Raw genomic sequence first — 12,264 nt, forward strand, 5'->3', positions numbered from 1 at the left:
TTTGTAACATTTGTACGACAGTTATGAGTCACCATTTTTTGTTTTATTTAAAAATTCCTCAGGAGCTCACATGCTTTTTAGAAAGCAGAACAAAAACAAAAAAAAATTGACAAATGAACTCAGTAACGCTTTTACACTGCTGCTTGGTTCCCTTCACCTTCTCGCTTTGTCCTGGACTCGTGACGTCGCAGTTTTGAGTTCTAAACGCTCTTTTCAAAGCTCGTCTCGCGTGTGCGATAACTTGGTGGCGTGCTCTTCCAAAAACTTGCTCAAGCTGTCCACCGTTCTGTCGCCGCCTTCGAATTTGACAGGCTTGTGTTTGCCGTCGCTCGGCGCAAAGTATATCGTGGGGAAACCTTCCGCTTTGTACTTGTCGTCGGGGATGTCGTTCGCCGTGGCGTCCATCTTGGCGATCACCAGGTTCTTCTCGTCCTTGTACTTCTTGGCCAGCGCCAAGTACTCCGGCTCCATTTTTTTACAGTGTCCGCACCAGGGTGCGTAAAACTCCACCAGGACGTCCTTCTTGGCGTCTTTGACGATCTCTTCGAAGGTCTTTCCTACGACAACCTTCACCGGTCCTTTGTTGTTCTTCGGCACCGGCTGGGACTTGATGATGGGCTGCAGTTTTCCTGTAGACATACACGTTATAATCACGCAACACATCACCTGAACTATTCTAGGTAACAACTCCTCACCCTTCTTGAAAGCCAGAACAAATTCCCTCAGCAAGTCGGCGTCAAACTCATCAGGCTCCATGGCAAACTTTTTGCCACCTTCAGCCAGAATCCCGACGTTGACTTCCTCGCCGCTCTCGCTCAAGCCCAGATTCTTCAGCTCATCCGCGTAGTCTTCCTCGTCGGCGATGGCAAACGTGTATTCGGGGAAGTCCTGGGCCACCTCCAGCACTTTGGACCTCCAGAACTGAGTGGCTAATCACATGACGCCCGTTTTAATGTGGTGCAAACAAACACAGCGTAAGAATGAATACTAGGGCAAACTACGGAGCCCGTAAAGGGACATCCACAAAAAAGTTTCTGGTCCGCACCACATAGTTTAAATTTATTTAATTTCAAAATGTTGAAAGCCACGTTGGAGCAAATAAATATGTCTGGAGCCTCAAAAAATTGACAGCCTTATATTAGCCTTACAGTGAAGGAAACACATGCAGTATGTATCTTACAGTGGTATGAAACAGTATCTGAACCTCTTTGAATTCCTCACATTTCTGCATACAATCACCACCAAATGTGATCTGATCTTTGTCAAAATCACACAGATTAAAATACAGTGTCTGCTTTAACTAAAAGCACCCAAACATTTTTTCGTATTTTAATGAGGATAAAATGCAAACAATGACAGATGGGGGGAAAAAGAAATACGTGAACCCTCTGCCTAAGGAGACTTAAAAAGCAATCAAAACCAATTTTTACCAATCATTAAAGTCAGTTGTGTGCCCAATGGCTTATGAGTGGTTCAAGTTTGCCATGCCCACTATAAAAAACACACCTAGTAAGAAATGTCTTGATGAGAAGCATTGTCTGATGTGCATCATGGCTCAGTCAAAAGAGCTGTCTGAAGACCTGCGGTCAAGGATTCTTGATTGTATAAAGCTGGGAAAGGATACAAAACCATCTCTAAAAGTCTGGATGTTCATCAATCGACCGTCAGAGAAGTTGTCTACAAATGGAGAGAGTTTGGCAGTGTTGCTTCTCTCCCAAGGAGTGACCGTCCACCAAAGACGAGGCCAAGAGTTCAGCGCAGAATACTCAGAGGTAGAAAAGAGCCCTAGAGTGTCAGCTAAAGACTTACAGAAATCACTGGCACAGTCCAATATCTCTACGCACACATCAACTATATGCAAAACTATGGCAGAGAATGGTGTTCATGGGAGGACTCCACAGAGGAGGCCACTGCTGTCTAAAAAAAAAACATTGTTGCTCGTTTCGTGTTCGCAAAAAGACACTTGGACACTCCTCGGAGGTTTTGGCAAAATATTTTGAGGACTGATGAAACCAAAGTTGAATTGTTTGGGAGTAACACGCAATGTCAAGTGTGAAGGAAAAACGTAACAGCTCACCGACATCAACACCTCATCCCAAGCGTGAAGCGTGGTGGAAGGAGCATCATGATTTGGGGCTGTTTTGCTAACTCAGGGCCTGGACAACTTGCAATCATTAATGGAAGAATGAATTCAAACGTTTATCAGGATGTTTTGCAGGGGGAAAAAAAGGTGGATACTTCAACAAGACAATGATCCAAAACACAGAAGCAAATCAACTTTAGAAGAACAAAATACACATTCTGGAGTGGCCAAGTCAAAGTCTGGACTTGAACCCCGTACAAATGCCGTAGGATGACCTAAAGACAGCAATTCATGCCAGACATCCCAGGAATCTGACTGAACTACAGCAGTTTTGTAGAAGAGAATGGGCCAAGATTAGTCCTGATTGATGTGCTGGACTGATCTGAAGCTACAGGAAGCGTCTGGTTGAAGCTATTGCTGCCAAATGGGGGGCCACAAAATATTTACGTACGTGAAACATCACATTTTTCTCCCTTCTATCATTGTTTGCATACTATCCTCATTAAAATGTGAAAACCTATCAATGTTTGGATGGTTTTAGTTAAGGCAGGCACTGTTTTTTCATCTGTGTGATTTTGACAGAATCAGATCACATTTGATGGTGATTTTATGCAGAAATGTGAGAAATTCCAAAGGATTCAGATACTTTTTCATACCACAGTAGCTATATTAGCCTACTATCAAAATGACTAAGGTGGCTATCAATACATAACGAGCCTTAATGATTACCATATTTGCCGCACTATAAGGCGCCCCCGAAAGCCTTCAATTTTCTCAAACGCCGAGTGAGTCACATAATCTGATGTGCCTTATATATGGCTCAATATTAGTTAATCATGTCATGACATTCCATTTAGCTCAGCTCCATGTTGTGTATGCATAACCCAACGCCAACCACCAGTACTACGACTGCCCCCTATAATGCAGTGCGCCCTATACATGAAAACAGTTTGAAAAATAGGCCATTCACTGAAGGTGCGCCTTACACTCTAATGTGCTTTATAGTGCGGAAAATACTGTAAATGTTTATTATCCCTGCAGTGCATCGTATAGAAAATATGACTACTCTGTTGAACGATGCCGCCTCAAGTTTAACTTCATTACAATATTAATGAGTTAGAAGAATGTTTGTGTGATATTAGTCCTCGTTTGTGTGATATTAGTCCTCATAAAAAAGAAACAAACATTAAAACTAAAAATACATTTCTCTCCCACATCTTCTTCCATTTTCAAACATTTTAAAAAAAAAAACTCCAGGGAGCCACTAGGGCAGCGCTAAAGAGCTACGGGTTGCTGACCCCCACTTTAGGGGCTCTGTAGCAAACATACCTTTTCTGTAGTCAAAGCTAAAGTCAACTCCGTAGTAAACCACCACAAGCGGCCTCTTGGTGTAGCGTTTGGCATCATTGCTTGGCTTTCTGTGGCCCACTAGAGGAGTTACGTGCTTCTTAAAAAACTCCTGCACATCCGAAACCAATGTAGAGTCCTGGAAGGTACAGGGAAGAAAAATTGAGTCTACACCTACTGACTAATCAAACTGACTCGCTTATCACATTCCTAGTCTTTAGGGTTTAATTTTAAAAAAAATGAAAAAGGTACCTTAATTTTCAGACTATAAGCCGCTTCTTTTTTCTCCTCATTTTGAATCCTGCAGCTTATTTGTTGATTTGGGTTAAAACTTTATTTGACAGCGGCGTCATATGACCGTCATAGATATTACACTATCATGGGCATTACTGAATGCTTATGACAGATGTCATTCAGTGTCATCCGGCAAATTGTGTCACTAACTCCATTCAAAACTGAGATAATTTGCCGGATGACACTAAAAGACATCTGTTATAAGCATTCTTTTATGCTCATGATAGTGTCATGTCATAATTATGATTGTCTTTTGACAGTCTTATGGCGCCACTGTCAAATAAAGTGTTACCAAATACCATAACTAGCAATTAATGAGACAACTGGAACAGTAACTTAAGAAATAATTAGCACAGAACATGAATTCTGATTGTTATTTACACCTAATGTATGCTAGGAGCAGGGGTTAATTTGTGCCGGATCCTGCTGGAACAAGATCCGGCACCTCTTGATTTTGGCCTCCCTGTGTTCCGGGACTTATTTGGGCAGATCCGGCACCTCTCGGGTATAGAAAATAATAATAATATAAAAACATTTTTAAAAATGTATAAAATAAAATGATAATATGCAAGAATTGATTTACAGAACAAATCCCAAGAATTACATGTTATTTATAAAAATTGAACATCATTTGAAAGAGTCGGAGATTTGTTGAGGCACTGAAAAGCTGGATCAACAAATCACGCCCCTGACATAAAAAAATAAATCAAAAAAAAAAAAAAAAAACTTGCCAAAAAAAAAGTTGAATTTACTGTATTTTTTCTAAATGAATTTATTCAAAACGAGTCATAAACGCTACAACCAGCCATGAGGGCAGCTGCAGTGATCATGCTAACAGGCAGGACCGGGTGCAGCAGGAGGCTAGCGCCACAGCAGCTAGCCAGGTTAACGGACAGCCAGCCAAGCTGAGGCAGGAGGCTGCTACTGTGGCAGCAACGGTCAGGTTCAGCGCCACCCGGAATGGGGGCCAGCTACAGCAGTCAGCCAGGTGGCCCACCAACAGCCGGAGCAACAGGCCAGTACCCTTATGGGAACTTCAGGTTTGGGCTGCACAATTTGTAAGGTGTTGGGAATTTTGGGGCCAGAGAAGACGAGGGGGGGATGAAATTCGCAAAAGAATGGGTTTGTGTTATTTATTGTAATCTCAGATTTTTAAAATTTTTTTTTTATGTTTTACAAGTTAGACCTGTTGAGAAACTAATTGCTGGCTGTGTGCTGTAAGTCTCACCTGTGGTTAAGTAGCAATTGCCCGTGCTGTGCAGAGTATAGCATAAACAAATGTAAATTGTTGTCATAAAATTTATACCACAGATATCTGAAATTGAGGCTTTTAAGTCCATTGCCACAGCATGGCAAGTGGGTATTTGCATGTTGTTTTCAGCACCATTTTCTGCGTATGTTCCGGGACCTGTGCCTGTCTCGTCATCCCTGCGCTGTCATACTGTATGTACAGTGGTACCTCTACATACGATCGCTTCGACACACGAACTTTTCGACATCCGACGTAAAATTTGACTCGCCATTTGTTTCTACATCCGACGACATGCTCGAAATACGACGACAATGGCAGCACCGCAGACGAATGCACGGCGGATTTTCTTGTGTGACAAATCAACACTGGTTTCAGAAAAGGTTGGTACAGGTGGTGAAACAAGGAAAAAGTTGACGCTTACCTTCTAAATGAAGATGCAAATGACAGAAAAATATGAGCGTAGGATGGGCATCCGTGAAATGGCTCAACAATACATCTCCACGGTCCTCCTCCGATCATCGTTCGCCAGTCTTTATAAGTTAAGCTGACAATTCTTATTGTGGTAACATCTCCAGAGAAATCGCCAACTTCGCCACGTTTTTATCATTTATTTCACAACTTATTCAAAACAAAAACACCTTCTGTCTGCCGCAATTGACGGTGTTAAGAAAACATTCAAAGTGAAAGTGAAACTCAAGCTCACCGGTCTGCCTCTGGCACGTCAGCACCGCGGTGCGTTCAGGGTCAGCAAAAAACGTCCGCCACATTAGAACCCGATTCGTTACATTAATACAAGAATTATTATTATTATTATTCCGATTTTGATTTATAACTTATTTGTTTTGCTATGTGTAATTGCCATTTGTAATAGTACCAGCAGTATTTTTTAAGGATTTAGTGAAGGTTTTTGGGCTGTGGAACGAATTAATGGAATTATAATGTATTCCTATGGGAAAATCCTGCTCGACATACGACCATTTCGACTTACAAACAAGGTCCTGGAACGGATTAACTTCGTATGTAGAGGTACCACTGTACTTGCGTTCTGGTACCTTATGATTTACAAATTAAGCACTGGCTAGGAGGCGTGTTGGACGACAACAGGTGGCAGCAGAGGTTGACTGTCTCCCCCAAGGGAGCAGTGATGGCAAAATGAAGCTTCATGGTGGTTCATTTGGTCTTATGATGCCGCTGTCAAATAACGAGTTACTGATTTATATTTTTTAGACTAAATATCCCATAATACAGTGATGACAGCTGCAGCTTATAGTCTAGTGCGGCTTACCTGTGAGCAAATGTTGTTTTCTTGTCAAATTTGGTGGGTGGTGGTTTATAGTAAGGTGAGCCTCATAGTCCAAAAATTACGGGTATTTTCAAATAAGATAGATATTAATAGCAAATACGGGTAATACTTCATTATTTTAAAAATTAAATAAAAACTTTTTAAAATTAGTAAAAATAAAGACGTTTACCGTTTTTCCTTATTTATTTTTTTTTAATTAATTTTCTAGATAAAAAAAAAAAATCAAAGGGAAAAAAAACTAAATATTTCCTTTATTATGTTTTCATTTTTAAAATGTTAATTCATGGCATTGTATTTTTTCAAACCAACAAAAGCAGGGAAAGACAGTGACTATGTAAATATCTTGAGGAAAAAAAAAAATCAATTTATAAATATTTTTCAATAAACAAACTCCTAACTCTTTGTTTAACAGCGATAGATGTCCAATCCATTTGAACTGGGGGATGCCAGCCTTCCTAATTCAAATGGATTGCATGTCTTTCGTAGTCAAAGGCAGCGAATTGAGAATCTAGAATTTTGCCTGTTAATTATTCACGTAAAAGGTACAATAAATTTGAGCCAAATCAGAATTGGTCACCTGAAAACCTACACGGAATGACCCGAAAGTCTATGTGGAAAAGAAAATCAAAAAGTTCATACCTTTACTGGAAGAGTACGTGAGGCTGGCTCGTATTTGGAGCGAAACTTTTCTGGCTGAACGATGACCACCTGACCGGGAGAGGCTTTAAGCAGCTTGGCCACCTCGGCGCTGAAGGTGTGACGGAAGGTGAAGTCTTCCCTGAGTGAGTTACCTGCCGTGCAAGGTAATCAACAGATCTACATTGTGGAATAAACACTATAAAAGCAGCGAAATACAATTTTTTTTACCGCTGCTGAGAGTATGTGATGGCAATCCTACTTACAAGCCTCGACGTAGACCTCATAAGCCGCATCCTGTTCACTGGAGAAGACACCAACTATGACTGCGTCGTCGCCATCTTTCAGTAATTCCTGCATTTGTTTGGTTAGATGCACCAGTTTGGAGGGGGGGCCCGCCTGCTCAGCCATGTAGTCCACAATGCCTGGAGGCGAGAAGGCAAAGCTGGAACTAAGCGCTGGCTGATAAGATATTTATTAAATGGTTAATAAATATTTGCTTTTGCCAATGAAGGCTCACAATAAAGTATTGATTGCTATAATAGTACCATTATTGATTGCAGTACATTTTTGTGATTGATAACTATAGACATGTTTAGCTCTTGATAGAACTGCCTTGTCATTCTGACCGGTTTAAACCGGCCCAGGTTCCACAGGTCAACTTCAAGGACAAGCCACAGACATTGAGGAACTGAACTGTCTGGGACATTTAAGAAATCATATTGTTGCGTTTTATTACTTGCCAAATGATATTTCTTCACGAGATGTATTTGATGAGATAGTTATTCAGCTGTTATTATATAATTGTAGGGCTGCAGCTATCGAATATTTTAGTAGTAATCGATGGACTAGTTAATTTGGATAATTGAGTAATCGGATAAGGAACATGAACATTTAAAATACCTGAGCTGAGCCTCAAACGGTATATATATATTTTTTTTAATGAGGATCTATGTACAACAAAAGAACAATTGGCTAACTTGCACAGAAAAAGCCCGCTAGCTTAAATGCTAAAGTTTTTTTTTTGTTTTTTTACAATGCTCTTAACAAATGGTTCAGACACATATTCCCACAAAAAAAAAAAAACGTCTAAATATACCTATAAACTAAATTAAGACTGTATTAAAAAACATTAGCTCAAACAAAAATTTAGCTTACATTGGTCTTAACAGGGAGTAGTTGGATTCAGTCATGTGAAAAGAGGCAGACCAGAGGGCACTGTATCCACCCTCATCAATAAAACTAAATGCAAACACTTTCAAAACAAACCATTACAACGGCACTTTGATTAAACGAATACTCGAAGCAACAAAATTTAATTCGAGTATTTTTTTATAATCGAATACTCGAGTTAATCGATTAATCGTTGCAGCACTATATAATTGCTCTAATCAATAGCTGCTTGCAATGAAGAAATGCTTATTGCTGCTCGCAATGAAGAAATGCTTATTGCTGCTCGCAATGAAATGCTTTGCTCATTGTGTTCACAAAGAAGGGATGTTTTTTTTTTGTTGTTTTTTTTTTTTTTTAAAGAAGCCTCTCTTGTTGCCAGGGCCACCCCAAATAAAAAGAGTGAAGGAATCTTTTTAACAACGATTGCGGAAGCTGTATTTTGTAGTCCATTGTATAGCTTTCCTCCTTCTCCTTGTAAGCTTTTCAACTAAATTCAGTGGTTTCTTTCCTAATTTTGGGTAATATAAATGTCTACCTAAGGATTCGTAATTGAACTTGACACTAGCCTCCGTCGGCCATCTCCCAAGCGACCGTGCGGCACGGACACCACGTACCGTGCTTCTCTCTAGGCCCATTGTACTCGAAAATTTTGCCCTTCCGGAAGATCTTGAGGGTGGGGTAGCCGCTGACGTCGAAGCGGGAGGCCACTTCGCTCTCCACAGTGGCGTCCACTTTGGCAAGCGGGATGGGAGGCGAGCGCCGGCTTAACTCCTGGGCCGCCTTCTCGTACTCGGGTGCCAAACGCTTACAGTGTCCGCACCTGGAAGTGAGAATGCAAACATGGGGTGATGAATTATTCCAAAGACATACTTTATGAATGCACCGGTGTACCCAGGAATCCAAATAAGAGAAAAAGCCAAACACCATGGCAGCGGTCAGATTAATTACCAGGGAGCATAAAATTCCACCAAGATAATTTCAGCATTGTTGACAGTCTCGTCAAAGTTATCCTTGGTGAGCACTAGCGTAGCCTCAGGTGGGGGCTTCCAGTCAGGTTGAGAGATCTGGAGAACGCGTTCAACGATAGCTGCAGAAAACAAAAAGAGGAAAAAGGTTCATATTCTATTCTAACACGCTTACAGAAACAGTCAATTTTACCCTTCTCAGTCCTGTCTCCATCGTAGTCCACAGCTTCACCTCTTTTCAAGACCTTGATGGTGGGATAGCCCGACACGTCGAACCTGCTTCCCAGGTCCTTTGCCTCTGTGGCATCCACTTTAGCTACCGGGATGGGAGGATCGTTCTCTTTTAGGGTTTGTGCGATCTTCTCGTACTCTGGCGCAAACTGTTTACAGTGACCACACCTGCATTAAAAGTGCACCATTTCAATAGGTTGACTTGGACTACAGTGAAAACAGATTTTTAACTGGGGCTGTCACCCATAAAATGAAATTTTCAAGGTACCATGGAGCATAGAATTCCACAAGCACAGTGTCTTTGCCCTCTATGAAGGTGTCAAAGTTGGCATCAGTCAGAACCAGTACTCCATTCTCTTCTTTAACCTCTGTGTCGTCATCTTCATCTTCCTCCTGTTCGTCACTATCCTCCTCGTCGTCCTCAAGCTCCTCGAACCCTTCTGGAACAAGCGGGCCAGAAACATGGCAGAATTAGCATAACAACAAGTTGTTTGACGCCACCCTGGTCCAAAATTATATGAACACCTATGCTGAATGACAACCAAGCTCAAGTTTTGCTGACAGTTGACGTTAGCTTGCTAACATTGCAGACAACTTGCCAATTTTTTTAGTCCTACGTTGAGCAGGCAAACATTAATCTTGTAACACGACAATGAAATCAAAAATGATGGTTTTAAACTTACCATCTTCACATCTGCATTCAGTCGTAAAGTAAGCGACGCCGAGCAGTACAATGAGTAGTAACGCAGTCTTCCTCATTGTCCAAAGACGGTGAGCTTGCCTGGTTAATAACTCTTAAACAAATGTTCAAAAATGATGGTTTGAATGTCACTTAATCTCTATAGTACGGGTCAAACCCAAATTTATTACCGCGGGGCAGGTTTTAGCTTTGTGATTTCACACAAGCTAATAATCACCTCGCTAATCACTACGCTTGCTACACCGCCTACTGCCGTCTGCAACTTGTCTGACTTGCCACGTTCTGATTGGCCAGAGCCGCCGGCGCTTGTCCAATCACAGGCCGCCACTCAATGAAGGCTCAGTAACGTTGACGCAAACGATTGGACAGTTTTATTATTTTTTTTATTTTTATGTTCCTCTCCAACAATGGACCTTTCAAATGCGTGATTTATGAAAGTGCACGGCAACAAAGTAATAAAACATTAAAGTGCAAACAATTCAACAGGCAGAAAAGCGTATTTATAAAATTAGAAAATCTTTTATTTTTCCAACTGTATGAAATATCATTACAACGGCGAAATAGCTTTGTGATAGTAATTATGCGTGCTTATGAATTAAAATAATCGGCTATAATTTTAACACCTAAGAATATTCAGGGGTGAATTTGTGCCGGATCCTGCCGGAACACGATCCGGCACCTCTTGATTTTGGCCTCCCTGTGTTCCGGGACTAATTTGAGCAGATCCGGCACCTCTCGTGTATAGAAAATAATAATAATATAAACAAGTTTTTTTTTTTTAATGTATAAAATGAAATAATAATACGCATAAATTCATTTTAAAAACAAATCCCAAGAATTGCATGTTGTTGTTGTTTTTTTTATAAAAATTTAACGTCATTTGAGATTTGTTGATGCACTGAAAAGCTGTACCAACAAATCACGCCCCTCACATAAAAAAAAAAAAAAAAAAAAAAAAAAAAAGAAAAAAAACTTCGCAGCATTTGGGGAGCAAGCAGCCAGGATCAAACGGTTTTTCAACATGCCAAAAAGGCAGTTGCATATATTGTCTTTTTTCAAAAAGAAGATAGATGGTTCAAAACGAGTCAGAAAAATAACAACCGGTCACGAGGGCAGCTGCAGCGATCATGCTAACGGTCAGGGCCGGGTGCAGCAGGAGGCTAGCACGGCAGCAGCTAGCCAGGTTCACCGACAGCCAGCCAAACCAGGGCAGGAGGCTGCTAACATGGCAGCAGCTGGTCAAGGTTCAGCGCCAGCAGTCAGCCAGGTGGACCACCAACGGCCGGAGCAACAGGCCAGTACCCTTATGGGAAATTTGGGTTTTGGCTGCACAATTTATAAGGCGGTGGGAACTTTGGGGCCAGAGAAGATGAAGGGGATGAAACTCACAAAAGAATGGGTTTGTGTTATTTATTGTAATCGCTTATATTTTTATATAACATTTTACAAGTTAGACCTGTTGAGAAACTAATTGCTGACTGTGTACTATAAGTCCCATCTGTGGTTGTGTGGGCAATTGTCCGTGCTGTGCAGAGTATAGCCTATATAATGGTAAATTGTTGTCATAACATTTATACCATGGATATTATCTGAAATTGACACTTTAAGTCCCACAGCATGGCAAGTGGGCATTTGCGTGTTGTTTTCAGCACCATTTTCTGCGTATGTTCCTGGACCTGTGCCTGTCTCGTCTTCCCTGCGCTGTCATATATACTTTGCGTTCCAGCACATTATGATTTACAAATTAAGCACTGAATATAATTATTAATTCAGTGGTTCTAGACAGGGCCGGCCAAGGCCATTTGGGGGCCCTAAGTAAAATAATGCAAAAGGGCCCATATTTTTGGCCCACCATTTCGTCACAGTGTACTGTGAAACCCATACATGCAATCCAAGCCATACGTCCATATTTTGTATATTAATCTGATTTTGTTGCACTGCATACCTTAAACTTCTCACCGCAAATGATTGTCAGTACTTACAGTAAATAGCGCCAAACCTTTTTCTAAAAGAGGAAAGAAAGAAGTTACGGAAGAACTTTTGTTTTTTAAGCTTGTAATCAAGTGTCAAAACTCACAAAAATCAAATAAAGCAAACTGTAGTAAACAAAATAGAATATAAATTAAACAATTGCCAGATTGGGGGCCCCCTAGTGGTCAGCGGCCTTAAGCAGCTGCATAGCCTGCGTATAGGCTGGGCCAGCCCTGCTCATAGCGTAAAATATGACGCAAATGTTTTTTTTTTTTTTTCAATGGTTATACTTTCTCGCACCAAGTACGG

At 40.9% G+C, this 12,264-nt stretch overlaps 1 protein-coding gene across 1 annotated transcript; it reads right to left on the bottom strand.

Moving 5' to 3' along the window:
* Positions 1-27: 27 nt before the first annotated feature.
* Positions 28-10,235, bottom strand: pdia4 (protein disulfide isomerase family A, member 4). Its single transcript, XM_057824691.1, has 10 exons — positions 9,968-10,235; positions 9,553-9,724; positions 9,247-9,452; positions 9,037-9,175; positions 8,703-8,908; positions 7,182-7,340; positions 6,919-7,070; positions 3,413-3,569; positions 696-929; positions 28-629 (listed from the first exon to the last, which is right to left on the bottom strand). The coding sequence occupies exons 1-10, from the start codon at positions 10,041-10,043 to the stop codon at positions 214-216; spliced, it is 1,917 nt and encodes a 638-aa protein (XP_057680674.1). The 5' UTR covers positions 10,044-10,235; the 3' UTR covers positions 28-213.
* Positions 10,236-12,264: the final 2,029 nt, after the last annotated feature.

This window comes from Corythoichthys intestinalis, chromosome 20 (assembly GCF_030265065.1).
Source record: "Corythoichthys intestinalis isolate RoL2023-P3 chromosome 20, ASM3026506v1, whole genome shotgun sequence".
Lineage (NCBI taxonomy): Eukaryota > Metazoa > Chordata > Actinopteri > Syngnathiformes > Syngnathidae > Corythoichthys > Corythoichthys intestinalis.

What these genes read in the sequence shown, in the direction of transcription:
- pdia4 (XM_057824691.1), bottom strand. Translation starts at nt 10,043, where the DNA reads ATGAGGAAGACTGCGTTACTACTCATTGTACTGCTCGGCGTCGCTTAC. An exon ending in TGAATGCAGATGTGAAGATG is followed by an intron (nt 9,725 to 9,967) that starts GTAAGTTTAAAA and finishes CGCTTGTTCCAG; the next exon opens with AAGGGTTCGAGGAGCTTGAG. An exon ending in GTGGAATTTTATGCTCCCTG is followed by an intron (nt 8,909 to 9,036) that starts GTAATTAATCTG and finishes TCTCACTTCCAG; the next exon opens with GTGCGGACACTGTAAGCGTT.